This window comes from Meriones unguiculatus, chromosome 14 (genome assembly GCF_030254825.1).
Source record: "Meriones unguiculatus strain TT.TT164.6M chromosome 14, Bangor_MerUng_6.1, whole genome shotgun sequence".
Lineage (NCBI taxonomy): Eukaryota > Metazoa > Chordata > Mammalia > Rodentia > Muridae > Meriones > Meriones unguiculatus.
The window spans coordinates 17556671-17574361 of NC_083361.1; the positions used below are offsets into that span (position 1 = coordinate 17556671).

Consider the following 17691-nt stretch of genomic DNA (forward strand, 5'->3'; position numbering starts at 1 on the left):
CATTCTGTCATACCCATGCAGACACCAAATGAATGCCACAGGATGAGAACTGTATTATCTATAACCAGGCCATCAAGCAGACTAGGTAACCAATGACCTGCCTGTAACTACTTTAAAAGGTTAATCTAAGTTAATTAAACATGATTAATGATCAGAATGCATTGCATAAACATAAAAGAACACATCGCTATATATTCTGGGTGCTTTCTTTTTTTTTTTTTGGTAGAAATGGATTTTCCAGGAATGGTGGGAATTAAATACATTTAAAAACACACAGAACTTTATTCTCAGGGCTGCCTCTACTGCTTCCACAAGCCCCCACTTGTCCACACTCAAACAAACTTGTAAACCATAGGAGCTCTCAAAGAAAACCTTTGTTTCATTTAGGAACAGGATGTGCTCATCTCAGTGCTGAAATGAAAGTCTCAGCTGGATGGAGACGGGTACCTTAGGTGTGTTATTTGTGTTGCAGCTGCTCCATAGACATCACCACGATTCCACAAATAAGTATCAATTTGCTTATGCCCCATTGTTCCCAATTTGTGAAAGAGGAGTCTCCCACTGCCCAAGAGAAAAGAAAAAAAAGGAAAAAACAAAAAAGGGGAGGGAAAGAAAACAGAGGATAGAAAAAGAAACAGAAGAAGAGTCTGAGTTGCTTATCAGTGGTGTTAGTGGAGAGGGTGAATGTTTCATTTAAAGTAATTGGGCTCCCATCTCTCCCCAGTATGGGCTATGTGTCTGACACAATGGGCTTTTCTCCCCCAAGGACTCAAAAGCAATGAATTATTAATTAGGGTTCACAGGTGATGTTAACTTTTCCAACACAAACTTCTACTCATTAAGAACTTTCACATAATATAGATGAAGCAGTCTGCTCTTAAAATTGACTGCAAAAATCAATTTAAATTCCAATTTAAAATTGTTCCACAGCATTTATGAAATGTCTCTGAATTTGATAGATACAGCATAACGACAGACTGCTTTAAGATGAACCACAAAAAACTCAGGATGGTGGCTGATGACAGTAGAGGTGTGAAGCACAACATGTGAGCAGGGCTGGAGTGGAGGGAGCAAGAATTTGCAAACCAGTGGGATACTGAAGTACACATCCCTAAATGCTACATCTTTTCAGTATCAACCCCACCTGCTCACCACAATACACTTCAACATTCCTGTGCAAAGCTGGGAAAACTGATCTGTCACTGAGAACATGGACACCCAACCTCTAAACTGATATTAAATTTATGTTCTAAAATCTCAACTTTGTAATCTGGAAGGCTAGTTTAAAAATACAGAATCTGGATCTTATCAGTTTCTAAATAAAAACTGGAGGTTCATGGCAGAGAACCCAAAATCACAGCCTAAAGGACCACTTGCAACATACCCATGTGTTCAAATTGTAGAAGATAGTTGTACTGATCTCTACACATGAACAATGACACACAAGTACACATACACAACTACTAATAAAGAAAAAAAAAACTAGCTAAAAAGTAAAAGCTGAAAGCATATTAAAAATAAGCACTGGGGGGCTGGAGAGATGGCTCAGTGGTTAAGAGCACTGTCTGCTCTTCCAAATGGATCGGGGTTCAATTCCCAGCACCCACATGGCAGCTCATAACTGTCTGTACCACCAACTCCAAGGGATCTGACACCTTCACACATAAAATAAAATATATTAAAAAAAAAAGCACTGAAGAAAGGTGTGGTGGCACATAACTGTAACACCACCAATAGGAAGGAAGGCTGAGGCAGGATGGGCACAAGTTTGAGATTACCTTGAACTACAAAGTCTTGTCTCAAACAAACAAACAAACAAACAAAAAAGCATTAACACATTTCCTAGAGCTGGACTGAACCAAATAAGGTTTGTAAAACAAGCCCAACTTTAGACTTAAGATGATATGATATACCTAAACCTAGCCAAGAGTCCTCAGTATTTTATTTATGCTTGGCATTTAGATTTGCCTTGGTATCTTGTACTTTTAAACGTTTGTTTCTCAAAATGACTACATCTGTTTTATTCACTTAGGAAATGGAAACAGCATATGTAAGATAATGTGGGAGCATGTATGTGAATGAGGAAGAAAGAAATGACAGAAAGAAAAAAATTAAAAGACTACAAGGGAAGTGGCACTCACTAATGGCAAAAATCCCCAAATTCATTTGAAATATGCATAAATGGAGCAGACTGCAGCCTCTCAGAATTAACACAGAAATGTAACGTGTAGATGAACAATTTTGGAATGGAAGCTTCCCAAGGAATCCAAGTAGCCAAGTTACAAGCCCAAGTCACACTATACCCTGGGACTGCCTGGTCCCCACAGGTCAGACCTAAGCTGCATACTTACGCATCTATAGTCGGTATTGCATATTTTCCAGTGTTTGTAAGCATTGCACCTTTCATATTAGGGTCTTTTACTTCCATCATAAAACTTCTAGGAATTCCAGTGCTCTTTTTGATCCTAGGACCAGATTCAAAGTTCTTATCCTATTTGGAGGAAGGGAGAAGAGAGGAAAACAAAAACCATATTCTTTAGTAACATCTGCACACCTCATGCAGTGCTTCTCACTGATTTTACTTGTGATCCTTCACACACAGGAACTCATTTAGTTCTCAGAAATTGCCACGTGAGCTAAATACTAATTACCTCTACTTCAGAGAAAACATGACTTAGAGACAAGTAACATGCTCTATTCAATAAGACAGCCAAGACTTGGGGCCTGGCACCCTAAACTTGACAAGTTGTGCTCATCTGCCATTTCAATGGAGATTTTTACCATGGCAAGTATGGTTAAGAAATAATTCTAAGAAAAACTAGATTTATCAGTTTCTACATGGAACTTACCCCGTTTGTTGGGCAATTCTTAATATAATGACCAGGTTTACCGCAACGAAAACAGGTATAAGATGGAGGTGGTGGACCTAGAGGTTTCTTCATGTAACTGGAAAAAAAAAAAAAAGAATTCATTTGTACTTTGAGACTTAAGAAAAATAATGCTTCTGATTGTGGGGGCAAACACACCCCAAAGTTCTAATTAGCATAAAATATTTATGAACTTACTTAATTGGGTCGTATTCATGGCCAGATTGCGACATCATTGCTTTAATTTTGTCTTCCTCAGAAGCATTGGCTTCAGCCAGATTGGCAGTCTGTTTAACAGGTAATTATTTAACACACACATTAGAAACACATAAGGACCACACAGCAAAGACAACACACTCATCCCACACAGAACAGCATCTAAATAAGCTATACTTAACAGTAGCTGCTTACATGTACAACTGGAGAAAGCACCGGGAATTCTTACATGACTATGTCTAAGAGCGCTTGGGAGGCTGAAGAAGTCTTTCTGGAGCAACTCAAACCTTAGACCTTGTCTGTACCTTACATTAACATCTGTACACATGATTGTTCTGAGTTAAAGGCCAGGTGAGATTAAGTTAAAAGAGAAACACTTGAGGTTGTCAAATCTTAAAAACATTTCAAGTGTCACAACTTTGAGATTGTAATTTATACGTAGAACTTGGAAGGTAGGGATGGGAAAAATGACTTAGTAATACTACACATGACAAGTCAGAAGACTTTTTTGCTTAGTGGTGTCAATTTCTACATTAAGTTCCAAGGTATGCATTAAATATTCAAAAATTTAAACTCCAGTTAAATTTTATGAACTTTTATCTTTAATAAATATAATAGTCTAGATATAAACAGGGTCTAAGGGAGTGATTTTCTAAAACCTGGATCTTCAAGCATCTACCACTCACACCAGCCACTCACTGGGTTTTATCTTTACATTCATCCACAAAACAAGCAACCAGTTTTAACACTTTATTGTAATTTTATATACAAAAAAAATGCTTAACAAGTAACAGAGCTTGGAACAACAGTAACATTTACAGAAAACTGATTACAGATGTTTAACAACTAATTTGTTTGAACCCAAACATTATTTTACAAATAGATTAAAAAAAAAAATTTCCCAAACCTCCAAAACTTCCCCACTCCTTCCAGCAAAGTAACAATGGTAGAATTAGACCAGAACTCAAATTCGGTCCTTACAGTAAATAAGAATAAACAGTATATACTATAAGCTGCCAAAGATATGAACTCTGCACTAAACCACTTTAAATTAGAAAAATGATAGAATAGGATGGTTCATCCACTTTGTTTAGGATCATTAATTTTAGTGTTTAGTTTTCTTAGGACTAGAGCTTAAGCAGCCATTAATTTGTTAAAAGGACATCTTTTAAGGATACATATCTTAGGAAAAAGGACACAACCCACAACAAAGTGAAGGACAAGATAGGGACAGCACTAATGGATAACCCTTTTCGTTTTCACTTAAGATGTAGGATGGAAATTAGATTTTACATTTCTGACAGCAGGGAAAAAAAAAAAAGACTTTTGGGAAGCTGAACAGCTTCCTTCTAAGCCCGCATGTCTATTACCTGTTCTGTTCTTTTAAAGACACAATCTGCAATCTAAAATATATTGTCTAAGGAAAAAAATCCATCACTAGTGCTTTCCCAAACAGAAGATACACATTGTTGAGAATAAATGCAAACAACCTTGTCAAACAACATGGTGTTATACAGTGAAATTTCAGGAGGTAACAATTTGGCCCTCTGCCAAACATACACACTCATATTCCTGCGAACAGCTTCATAAGGATACACTTACACAATTCACGTAGTCTGTGTTCAAACAAATTAGGTTGTTTAAATTTTCTCTAATGCGGACAGACTACAAGTCTAGTGCATAGGAAACAACTGTACCACATTTAAAACATTGACCTTGGTGGGGTCAATTCAAAATTTCAAGAATTAACCACACAACTGTCCATGTAAGGAAATCTTCTGTTTTGGCTATTTTAAAAGAAGTCCACATAATTCACAGCCAAAACCAGGGAATTCCTCCAGAATTGTGTTAGTTTCCAGTGTCTAATTAAACAAAATGGTGTAAGGGGAAAAAAACAGTTAGGTGCAGCTTCCTGTGTTTCTTCAGTCTTGAAGAGGCACACTATGCGGGGCTGACCAAGTTATTCCCTATCTTCTCAGGTCGGCAGCTACTCTTTACATGGCAGTCATAGTATGTACAAGGCATTCACAGAACACATCCTTCCCCACCCCGTCTTAAAACAATACTGTTTCACATCTTTAAAATGTTAGAAGACTTATATTGTCAAGAATATACATATACCTTTGTAAGCTGGGCCAGAGAAATAGATGCAGAAGAGTCATCAATCTGTTCACAAAAAATTAAACACACATTCAAGTTCCACACTGAAAACAGCTCAAAGTGATTATTTAGCCCCTAAAGTCATTTAATGTCAAATATTGGGCATTTTCTTACTTTTCTAAAGAATGTTATATTTGTTTGAAGCCTGAAAATATGCTCAAGCTATTTTATCTTTTGTTTACATTACATTTTAAAGGCTGTGATGTACAGGAAGACTTAATACAGTGAAAAAAATCAGAGGGTAAAAATGTGGTGACTGAACACTACAATATGAGTCCCGTGTCTCTCCACGATCTCTAAATTTAATAATGTTCGCAACAATGTACCCTGCAAGAGGGAATTTTTAAAAAATCTGATTTCCCCAATACTACTGGGGAAAAAAAATTTAAAAATAAGCAGCTCTTTAGGGCTCAGATAATTGCAGTATGCACAACAGTTCCCAGGTAATTCCTACTGTTTTCCTTTTTGACTACCAACTACTCAGTCTGTTTATCCTCCTGTCTAAAAGTAACAATAATTCCTTGTTAAGAAACCACAGGTTTCTTTATCAAGGCAAAGACTGCTAAGCCAACTCCACCACCAAATCAAAAGAAAATTAAAAAACAAAGAAAACAAAAAAGGTAACCTGGGAAACGATCAAAGAGCTGTCACACACAATGATGGATTTTAGTATCTGGATAAAAGTCAATTTAACCAACAGGGCAAGAATATATTAAGGTCATAAGAGGGCTTTTAAAATTATTTTAAGATGTTAACATTTTTTAAGTTCTTTCAATTGATCCCATTAAATAATTTCATTTTTTTAAAAAGGTGCTTATCTGCATGCACACAAAGGCATTTTTAGTAATTAACTTCTGGACAAGATTTCCCTAAAGCTCCTTATTTAGTCTCCTACTCAATGTTATAAGCTTCTCATATGTTAGTGGTAAAAATTCTCTGGAATGGACAGACTTCAGGAGGATGTCTGGCTCAAAAGAAAAGGTCTTCAAATAATATACTCCTAAAAGTACCGAAAACACAAAAACTGAAATGCAACAAGATTCACTATGAAGTTCGTTCACTATAGAACAAATCTGATAAACACAAACATTGGCTAAATTTAAGATACAACTTAGCTAGCCATGGTGGTACCTGCCTATGAAGCTGAGGGCAGGAGGATCACAAGTTCCAGACCTGGGCTACACAGTGGGTTTGAGGTCAGCATGATCTATATTGTAAGACTGTTTCATAAGAATAAATCCTAGAAATGTCTTGGGTTTAGTCTGATGGGTATTATTACTGGGATGTTTATTCAGACAAATAGTTCTTTGTTCCACACTTAAGGACTGCGTAGAGCTTACTCTGTACTTAGATCACATTTCTAATGCATAAGCAAGAGCTCTCTTGCTTACTCTTAGAAATTTTTTATTTAAGGACTAATTTTAAGAAGCAGAAATTAGGAAAAAATATACTCTTATCTATAAGAAAGTATAAACTACTCAAGCTTATTTTTAAAAGGACATTTTAAACCACCATAAATTACTCTAATATAGGTGACAAAGGTCTGAATAAATAGCTGATAACCAAAGCAAATCCACTCTGTAACAAAACACTAATGCTGTCACCTTTTCTAATCCTTTCCCTGTTGCTTTCTTCCATTTCTATCATGGACTTCTTGAGTTCAAAGTGGTTTCCCACACAAATTGCATCTTAATTATGGTTTTTTCCCACCAAATAATCTTGATACTATCTAAAGACCTTACAATCTAAGACATCAAATGTACCAAAAATTTAGAAAGGCACCAGTCTTATACATGGGCATTAAGAGATGAGGAAAAAATGTTCACAAAGAATGGCTGAAAAATGGCTACAAATTTATAGTTCCTAACACATCAATAAAAAGTGATTTCTCAGTAAAACAGTTAAATCTGCCTTACTTAGGTTGTCTTCAAAAATATGATGTGTACTATAGATATCACTAAGATTAGACCTCCTTTGTATTAGAGCCTTGTTTCTGGGAACAAGGACCTAAAATCTTCTTAGGCCAATTACATTTGAATGAAACTAAATCCTACAATGTAATCCCAATGTTTAGTTAGGAAAAACATCTAGCTTAGAAATACCAGACCAACATGGAAGGATGACTAAGAAGGATTAGGGGAATAACAGATAGTCATCTTTGATCAGACTTGGCTTACATTACCAAAAAATGCACAGGGCATGTGGTGATCCACAAGTACTGTACCAGCATGTAAGAGTCTGAGGCAGAAGGATTGCTGTGAGTTCAAGGCTGATCTGGGCTACATATCAAGCACCAGACCAGCTAGAGTTGTTACACAGCAAGACCTTGATGTCTTAAAAACAAAAAAACAAAAAAAAAAAAAACCAAACAAAAAGAAAAACAAAAAAACCTCCAAGAGCTCAGGGGCAGCCTCCTCCCACACAGCGGCTAGCCTTAGCTCTAAGATCCTGTCTCAACACAAAATCAAAGTATATACATACTTTTCCTAATCAGAATTTTAAAATTTTGCCCAGGATCTCTATTTTGCTTGTTAATGTGTATAGTTAAACCATCCTTATCCCTAAGTTTTAAGTACTAATTAGTCAATGAACATGTTTCAGTGATACTAAATGTCAACAAAGCACCCAAGCAAAAAGATAGAGACCACAGATTATGTCATGTCTCCATCTCACTTAATTCTACCTAAAAATTAAAACTGTTTAAAGCACTAAAAGGAAAAGAGAACTCTGAATAAGCTTACAGTAAACTTCTTATAAATGTAATACAGACATGCCAGGGAACACACAAGGCTAAAAGAATGTTAACTTTATTTATGAACATGTGATTTGTGTTTATACACATGCTAATAAACAAAAAGGAAATTGTTTTCAAGAAATAAAACTTCATCTGAATTTAAGTACTATATAAAAAATAGTTTATACAAATGTGTTACATTTACTACTACAGTTACCGGGACAGTTTTTCTAATTTGTGCTAGCATTTGGATACATAAAACTCAGTTTTAAACCAATCACCAGCAAAACAGAAACTTGGACAGTTTTTACAGCATTATGCTTTTTAAAAAACATAAAAACCCCAAAAATAAAAACCACCTCTCCACCCCCCAAAAAAAACCTCATTTATCCAAAAGTGGGGGAAAACCCCCAAACACTGACTTTTTATCTTTGAATCACTGCATTTAGACAGGAACTAAAGGCCATTTGCTTTAGAGAACAAATTCAAAGTTGAGATATTCTACTTAGCATATTTATGATCCAATGGTCCAAGGTTAGTGAAATGCCTCATATACAAGTATCAGTAGTATTTAAAAAGTAAAATGCAATATCAAGCAATACCTCTGGATTTCTAAATGAAGATTTCAAATACCATGTTTTTGTGTACAAGTATTAAGCCTGAGCAGTAAAATGTTAGAGAACCCTCAAGTTTACAGAACCCAATTAAGACAGCCCTGTGTCCTGCAGCACCTGTCCCACAATTTAGAAGTGGTGCTTTTACTTAAAAGCTCAAAGTCAAAATAGTGTCACCCTATGGATTAATCTGTAGTTATAAAAAGATGTCACCCCAGTTAATGGGGGTTGTTTTTGATAAGATATGGCTTTCAGTATAACTAATACAGCATTTCAGCATCGTATGAAAAGAGGAGACATTCTAGTTTGAACAGACTAGCTTGTGTATGAACTATATATAACGCATCAGAATCACTGGCATGTTTGTTCACTCTTGGTGGTGGAGACGCAGGCTCAGTCTGTGCTGAAGAGTACAAGGGTGCACAAAGAACAGGGGCTCACAGTGCCGATAGAGCAAGACTGACTGCTAAAGCTGTGCCAGAAGTCTCTCAAAAGCTCTTCTAGGATGTGTCTGAACTTGAAGAAAGGATCAAATAATAATGTAAGGTCTGCATGTTGCTAATCCATTTCTGAAAGCCATCAATCAGGCAGGAAAAAAAAAAAAAACTAGTAAACTAAGTGAAGCAACGTGAAAATGGCAAAATATACACTCCAAACAATTTTTTATTGCAAGAAACAAAAAGCACAAAACAGCCTGTACATACATACAAAATACTAACTATAGACAGACAGATGCAGAACATGTTGTCATGTTCTTCAGTGTTAAACCTACACCATCTAAAAAGGATCATACATTACTGTACAACACAGTGTCATACAGGGAGAGTGCTGTCATATTTAATATGAAACAGTGAAGGGTACAAATTACCCATTTCTACAGAGTAACTGCAAATTATGCCACATATATATCCATATTCAACTGAACTGTCATCAAAATACAATTTTTGTTACAGTGTGTGCTATGGTCAGTGGGTATTCTAAGTGATTTACTTCACTGAAACATTATAAAGGTAAAAGCAATTGTGTAGAAAAAGGGTGATTGTGTTTTTACATACTGCTTTTGTAGTTCCCATCACTGGTTCAGTTCGACTTCTAAAAAATAAAATAGAAACAAAAACTATCATTAGCTCTTTATGAATTTCATATATATACGTACAGGTGTGTGTATAGTCTCATTTAGCCTAAGCCAGCCTTGAACTCACTATACAGCCAAGGCCAGACCTCTTCCTCATCAAGTGTTGGAATAATATATGTGCTTCACCATGTATGACTGTTAATAAATCTTAATATATTATCTCTCATCTTTAGGAATATAATCTTCTTTTGATACAAAGCTTTAATATAATCAATTTCTGATATATTAAATAAGCAACTTTGATTACTATTTGCTACTTCCAAATGATTTAAGACAGTCATAGTTTCTAAAAAAAAAATCTATATTGATTTCTCAGAGACTTATTACTTATGACATATTATTTCTGAAAGCTACTGTATTTATAAACTTTGTGGTTTAGTTACAATGAGCTGAAAAAGCAGTCGTTCCTTTTCTGGTAAAGCTAGATATAAATTTTTACATACCCAGGTTCTTAAGCAGACCACTGCCAGTACACTTATGACAGATTGCAGTGCTCAAAAACTAGCTTTCAAATTTAGATAGAGGGTGATTATTTTAATTTAAAAAATATTTTAAAGATAGATGGTGGTGGCATACTCCTTTAATTCTAGCACTCAGAAAGCAGAGGCAGGCAGATCTCTGAGTACCAGCCCAGCCTGGTCTACAGAGTGAGTTCTAGGACAGCTAGGGCTAATCCAGACAGACTGTGTCTCAAAACCCAAACAAGCATTTCCTAACAATAACCAAGAACTGAACAAAATTTAAGGACTCTGAAAAATATAACATAATCTGAAAGTATTTTAAAATCCATTTCATGCTTATGTATAACTGGATAAATTATTGCTGGAACATATAAACAAACCCAAAATTTCTTTAATTTAGACAGGCTAGAACCGAGGTCCTAAGTATAGTCTTTTAAATGGCTAAAGTTTACTGTAGAGGAATACTAGTAAGCATCTAAAAGGAATGTTTAAGTTCTATGATTTTGAACTACTAACAAAAATAACTTGTGAACTTTCTAGAATTTGTTCAAACTGAGAAGCATTTTATGAGGTAAACATATAGTCAACAAAAATTCTACATAAAAGCTAGGCGTGGTAGGTAAACACCTTTAATCCCTCTACTTAGGGATTAAAGGTGGCAGAGGCATGCATACCTCTGAGTTTGGGGCCAACCTGGTCTACAAAGCCAGGACAGCCAAGGCTACACAGAGAAACCCTGTCTCAAAACAACGAAACCAAAACAAAAAATCTACATAAAAATTAATAATTTTGTATAAAGCAACTTAAGATGGCATGGACTTCAAATATTCTTTTTCTCAAGCTTCTGAATATTAAAAAAATTCCAGAGATAAAATATTCGATACTTATATTACTTTTTGTTTCTTTTGGGTTTTTTGTTGTTTTTTGAGACAAAGTCTTTGTATAGCCCTGGGTGTCATAGTACTTGCTATGTAGACCAGGCTTGTTATGTAGATCTGCTTGCTTCTGCCTTTTGAGTGCTGGGATTAAAGGCATGTGCCACCACAACCTGCTTGATACATGTTTTTCAAAAAGATATGGTAAGTTTAACTTCATGCTAAAACAGAAAACAATGCTACCTTATTCATGAAGTAGAGTTCTGCTATAAATATAAAACTTCTGAGATTACTATGCCCTGGGGTAAAGACCTGTAATTTCATCTACTCAGGGGGGTGAGGCAGCAGGGTATGAAGTTAAAGGCCATTAGGTCTACAGAGTCAAATCTACCACAAGCTTGAACAACTTAACAGGACCCTGTTTTGAAATACTAAGAAGGAGTTTATGGATGTGGTTCAGTGGTAGAATGCTTGTTTAACATGAGCAAGGGACTAGGCTTAATCCTCAGGTTTAAAGAAATTATGATCCTGTTACTCTGTACTTATTGCAGACACAGAGTAGGTGGATAAAGTTTCTGAATAGTGTGCCAGTTGCACCCATAACCCTGCTTTAGAGGAACCCTGAGATAAGAGATAATAATTTATTCAAAGTCACACTAGTATTAGGCAGTGAACGTAGTCAAATATGAGCCTGACTCATTTTACACTCAAGAATCTTATATACATTGTGGCCTTTGAACCGAAGCCTCTCTTACTGACAAAAGCTTCTGTTGGCATTACTTAATACCAGTGATGTTGATAAAATATGTAAAACAGGTCTCTATAGCATGATCATTTATGTGATTAAAACACTCTATGGTACAAAAATGTTCCCTAGTAACAGCTCCCTTAACTACAAACTCTCAATTTAGCCAGAGAGAGAAAAATTGGGGGGGGGGACACACCCAAACCTATTGCAGTCTTCATGATTAGCACAATAACATTTTAATGCCAATAAAACGTTTTGAAACCTTTAAAATGGTCTATTTTGATAAATGCATGAGTTTTTATAAATACTCACATAACATATGTCTTGCTTGTAGACTTAACACCTCCAATAGGAATTCTTCTGACAATTACAGATGAATTTTTAGGAATTAGTGCATTATCATCAGTATATTCTGTAAACAAAAAGTCAAATTTCTATTTAGGAATCTAAGTTCTCAGAAATGAGAAAACTTCAACAAACATCAATTTTAGGGGAAGTGAGCTTACAGTACAACACCAAAATCCATGTTCCTCCCATTTAGGTTACTAGTACTATTAGAAGAAATATCACAGTCCTAAGTGGGCTCCTTCAAAGAACACAATATGGTCAGTCAGGTCCTTGGCTCTAGGACTTCAACTTTGTAAAACTCACTAGGCTTCTTCACAGCTCACTCAATCAAGAAATGCTTAACAGGCAAACAATGGGGTTATTTGAAATGAGAATTTATCTCCCTAGTCCTTGAACATGAGCTAAATATTATGATTTCTGTTCTCATTTTGTTTACTACTAGAAAACAAAGGTAAACTTGAAATTACAAAGCCCCTCTGAAGGACTTGAGTTTGTAATGAAAAGACTGAGAAGCCAGCCACACACAAGACAACTAAATGAATAGTAGTTACTCAGAGGGGAAACATGAGGGAAAACAAATATCACAAAGAAGACTGCAATGTTGAAGAAAATTTTAAAATGACATAAAATAAAGAAGGAAAGCATAAACCATATACTGATTTATACTTTCCATGTGAAACAGGGAAATCACTGGTGGATTTTACCTGAAGTTCTAACAATTTTTATCATAAAAAGACTTGTTCTGGTATTTGCATGGGAGACAAACTGAGCACAAACAGTAAGTCGTAAGAAGCTGCTTTGTGGTCCAGCAATAGCCAGCGTTATGTCAAACGTCATGGAGGCTGTTCATGACTGACCATTGCAAAGATGGAGAAAGAACCAGGCATGAATTCATTCATTCCTAGCTTTGGCAAGTGGATGTTACTTTTTGAGAAAATAAAAAAAGGAGGAATGAGTAAGAGCTTTCTACTCTATAATTACAATAGTTCTATAAGAATGAAATTAAGTGTAGTGAAGAGGTAAGAAAGGCCTAAGTAAAAATATCAAGAGAAATACAACTTAAGAGATGTAAAAAAATCTCCTTTAATCCTACAACCCAACACAAAGTAGCTAGTCTTTTCTGCCTTTGGTTCTTTTGCACATTTCAGGCTTTTAATGTATTATGAGCTCTATTTTGGTTACCAAGGTTAGTAACTCTTTGTCCTACAGCAAACTGCTCAAGCAACAGCTCTTTAGCTTTCAGTTGCTGACTATGCCTCACAGGCGTCCAACCAAGCAATGCCATGACCCAGATGTAGGCACGGAAGACTATCATTATCTTGGACACCTTCCAAATTCTAAGCTAGATGTGTTAAAAAAAAAAATTCAGAAACAAAAAAGGGGGGGGGGGGAGATTTTAAATAAGTTTACTAATTTTAGAACTCAAACTTAAGTGTCAAACATTTGGCTGTTTCTTTATATGTAAAAACCCTCAAGTATATTTGTAAAACCTTTCAAAAACAACTTATTAGCTAGGTGGGGTGGTGACAATATGCCTGCCAATTCCAGTACTCAGGAGGCTAAGGCAGGAGGATTGCCATTGAGTTCAAGGCTACCCTAGATTACATACAGCAAGACAGTTGAACAAAGAAGACAATTTAATCAACACAGTGCTATATATACTATAATAATAAAGTCAGGTGCCCCAACACCCTCAAATACAGATTTCCAGCTGGCCAGTTATAAGTGTTTGCATTTTTATGATTTCCTAAGCCCAAGAGTGTCTAACACATAAATCCTTAACAAGTGGTGTTTCCTTTAGATTCAAAGGGCTCACGGGTTGCAGATTTAGCTCTCTGGTAGAGCACTTGCTCAACACCGGAGGGGGGGTGGCCAACAGTTTAAATTTTGTCTAAAAACAGAAGGCATGCATGGAATGAAAAACAAGATGAATTTGAGAAACAGATATCCAGAATAAAAATTAAAAAGCCAAAACCCCTTCATATTCAGCTTCTAAATTAACGAAGTTCAATATGAAGGTTACTGAATAGATGGGAGGATCAGTATAAAAATCAAGCTTTCTTCAAAGACCACTTGGAATTCATTGTAAAATAATAGAAACAAGCAGGATTAAGTCCAAAATAGAACTCTGACACAAACACTGTAGTTTTACCAAGTGCTTATGTTCCTCTATACCTGACAGATTTCCACAACTAAGGGAATATTTTACAGAAACATGGTGTATCAGTAACTTAAACTTGCTAAAATCTCCAGTTTAATCTTTTCTCTGAGGGCCTGGAATCAAGGCAATCTAAGAAACTGTTAAGTAGAAGATTTTAGCTTGGAACCTTTAATTCACTAGATGGTTTAAACCAAGTAGAATTCTTGTTTAAAATTTTTATTTGTTTGGTTTATCAAGACAAGGTTTCTCTGGAAACGATGGCTGTCCTGGACTTGCCCAAGTAGAATTCTTACTCAACTTGCCTTGTACAGTCCATTTCTGTGCCTACAAGCATGCCTAGTCCAGAAGAGGGCATCAGAGCCTAGAAACAGATGGTGAGAGCTGTTCTCAGGTAAGCACTGAGAACAGAAGAGGGATCCTCTGCAAGAAGAGCAAGGACTCTAACCACTGAGCCATCTCTTCAGCTCCTTCCCCTAACCTGAGTGCATAAAACAAATAAAGTTCCCACTACTCTTTTTGTCTTAAGAAACCATCAAACTTCCTCCAATTAAGGGCAACATAAAGAAGAAAATGTGCTATGGGGCAAAAAACTTCCCCTGCATTTCAGGTTTATATGTCCTGAACTAGAAAAATAATGCAAAGTACAAAATGTCAATTTGGACAAGGATTCTTCAATCTAGACTTACTCCAGTCTAAAAGCTGCCTTTAACTGCAGGCTGGTAACAAGATGGATAAAGCCTTATACTGTAATAAAAATGAAATCTGTAATGAAAATATTAAGTGCCCACTATTCCCTAATTTCATTTATCTTTCCTCTCGTTCATAAAGATGTATTTTATAGCAACGTAGCCACAAATTCTTAAAAAGCCGTGTTTTGTTAAGTAGACTTCAACTGCTTTTGGTGGACTTAAAAGTTATTTCTTAGCTGTTTATACCACAAACAACATTTCCTCTTACTAAATAGAAATTACAGAAAAGTACAACTACCAAAAGGGTAATTACTTTAAGGAAGAAAACAGACAATATTCTTTTAGTATTATAATTACGCTTATGACTGCATTACAACTGCAAAACTGTTCTTCTACATGACAAGCTTTGGTCTACCAAGTTATAGGCTAATGAGGAGACCACACCCCAAAACTTCAACTGAAAAAACCCATGCCACACCTTGTATCAAATTTAGCTTGGTAGCACATGCCTTTGATAGCAGCACTCAGGAGACAGAGGCAAGCTCATCTCTGACTCACAGCTCTGCCTGATCTATGCAGGGAACTCCAGGCCAATAAGTGCTACAAAGTAAGACAATGTATATGACATGTATTTACAACTCTACTCTCCATCCTATCAGCAATGTCAAGTCTGATCTAATAAAACCCATCCATGAGCATTACTATTCTGAGAAAAAGAAACCAAAACAAGTCAGTCAGAAAAGTGTGGCACATCCACCATTTGAGTCCCAATACTATTTTTCCAGTGGTGGTGGTGGACCCTTTTAGTTCCAGCACTTGGAGACAGAGGCAAGAGAATCTGAGTTCATGTTGGTGTATACCTTTAATCCTAGCACAAGTTAATCTGAGTTTGAGGCCAGCCTGGTAAACAGAGCCAGTTCCTGGACAGCCAGGGCTACAGAGAAACCCTGTCTCTAAAGAGGAAGGACAGGAGTCCCAATATTATTTTTAAAACGAAGAACTCAAGGATTATAACCAGTGGCTTATTTGTATTTACACATGGTAGCACTCCACTATTTTTCAGGAACATAATTTTATATATATTATGACTATATATAACTATACACACATATATAGTTTTCTTCGGTGGTATTGAATTAAGAACTCAGGGCCCTGCACTTTGAGGCTTTCCTGAATTGCTAAAGAGTTAATGTGATGAGTTTACCTATTGTTGGGTGTGGTCTAACACCTGAGTTCCCCATACTTGACAGTTGGGGGTCCACTGGAGGCCAGTCTGGGCTACAGAATTCAACTATTGAGTAAGTATCACTAATTCTGGAAATACACCTCAGAGTGTTCACACGGGAACATTTTATACTCCAAAACCAATTCCAGCACTGATTAAATCCTCAAAAATACTTTTTCCACAAGCAACCCCATATAAATAAAAAGGGGCATGCAATTTGCTATCAATTTCAAAACACTGCTAGATTAACGAACAAGTTATCTACTGCTGCTTTAACAAACGGGCAACCTTACAAAGGCTCTCCTCTCCTGATGAAAAAACAAGTTACAAGAATGCCACAAGGCAAACACCCAACAAACTTGGATAACAACCCCCTTCTCTTTCCAATCCATCCCCACAGTTAAAAAGCTTTAAGAGAAAAAATGGGGAGGGGGGGGACACACGAAGACTTTTGAGAGGAACTAGATTAACATGTTTCTGGTTTAGCCTTCTACAGATTACCCCGGCACTCAGAAGACAAACAGGCCAAGGTCGGGTGCTGCAATCCTTGGCTATCAATGAAACGCTGTGTATTACAACGGGTAAGAACGGAGGTTGGGACTGTAACAAGCAACTTTCAACACCCACCTCGAGCCAATAAATATCTGCTGCCCATGTGCCTCTTACCTTCTTTCGTCTGCGCGTTGGTGATCTGCAGATCGCTATCGGCAGCTTTCAGCTTCTCTCTCCCCATAATCTGCTTCTTTAAGTCGCAGAGGGAGATATGGAGCCCATCAAAGGTGACGGTGTCGTAGTTGAGTTTAGAGGAAAATTTATAGTGCACACAGGACATTGTGGCAAAGGATTCCTAAGGTTCAGCGAGGAGACGTGGACACTCTCAATATATGTATATTTATAAACTTAAGAGCAAAATATGTACACACACAAAACACTCAAAAGACAACGAAGGACCCTAAGGCTTCAGATTAAATACCCCCCAACCACAAGCGAGGGGTTCGTAAGAACAATAATCCGGAACCCCCCCGTACTCAGAATCGCTTCATGTGGGAGGAGCAGGACGGGAAAAGGGGCAATCGAGGATCCGCCAACCGGCACAATGTCACCCGGCTGGGTCCCCCTCGCTCATGCTAAGGGCCGGCAGGAGACGGGGGCAGGCGGTGCAGTCAGTAGCGGTCAGTCCACACGTTAGAGTCCGAATGACCCCGCGGGGTCAGGGGTCCATAGCGGCCGCACCTCCCGGCTGGTCTCTCTCCGTGGATGGGGGTGACCCAGGCCCCGGGAGAAGGTTGCGGGGAGAGGGCCTAGGCCCGGAGTCCACGAGCGGCCTCTCGCCTCCTCCCGGCTTCCGGACGACCGGCGTCGGCGTCCCCAGGCCCAGGCCCCCACCGCACACACACCCTGGCGCCTGCTCCCCGGAGGCCACGAGCGGCCCGCGGCCTAGGCCGAGATCGCGCGGTC

The 17691-nt window shown here is 37.3% G+C and overlaps 1 protein-coding gene across 4 annotated transcripts in view; it reads right to left on the minus strand.

The window, feature by feature from the left end:
* Positions 1–17065, minus strand: part of Rbbp6 (RB binding protein 6, ubiquitin ligase) — a 30919-nt gene extending 13854 nt beyond the window's left edge. For 2 of the 4 annotated variants that reach the window (XM_060366898.1, XM_060366897.1), the window contains exons 1-8: positions 16900–17065; positions 12123–12222; positions 9647–9683; positions 5205–5249; positions 3066–3154; positions 2850–2946; positions 2352–2491; positions 448–561 (exon numbers count right to left, since the gene is read on the minus strand). In XM_060366898.1, coding sequence (XP_060222881.1) covers positions 448–561; positions 2352–2491; positions 2850–2946; positions 3066–3154; positions 5205–5249; positions 9647–9683; positions 12123–12222; positions 16900–17065 — 788 coding nt within the window. The remainder of the gene's footprint in view (positions 1–447; positions 562–2351; positions 2492–2849; positions 2947–3065; positions 3155–5204; positions 5250–9646; positions 9684–12122; positions 12223–16899) is intronic. The other 2 variants (XM_021655026.2, XM_021655019.2) reach the window with 1 other exon arrangement.
* Between the last annotated feature and the right edge of the window lie 626 nt (positions 17066–17691).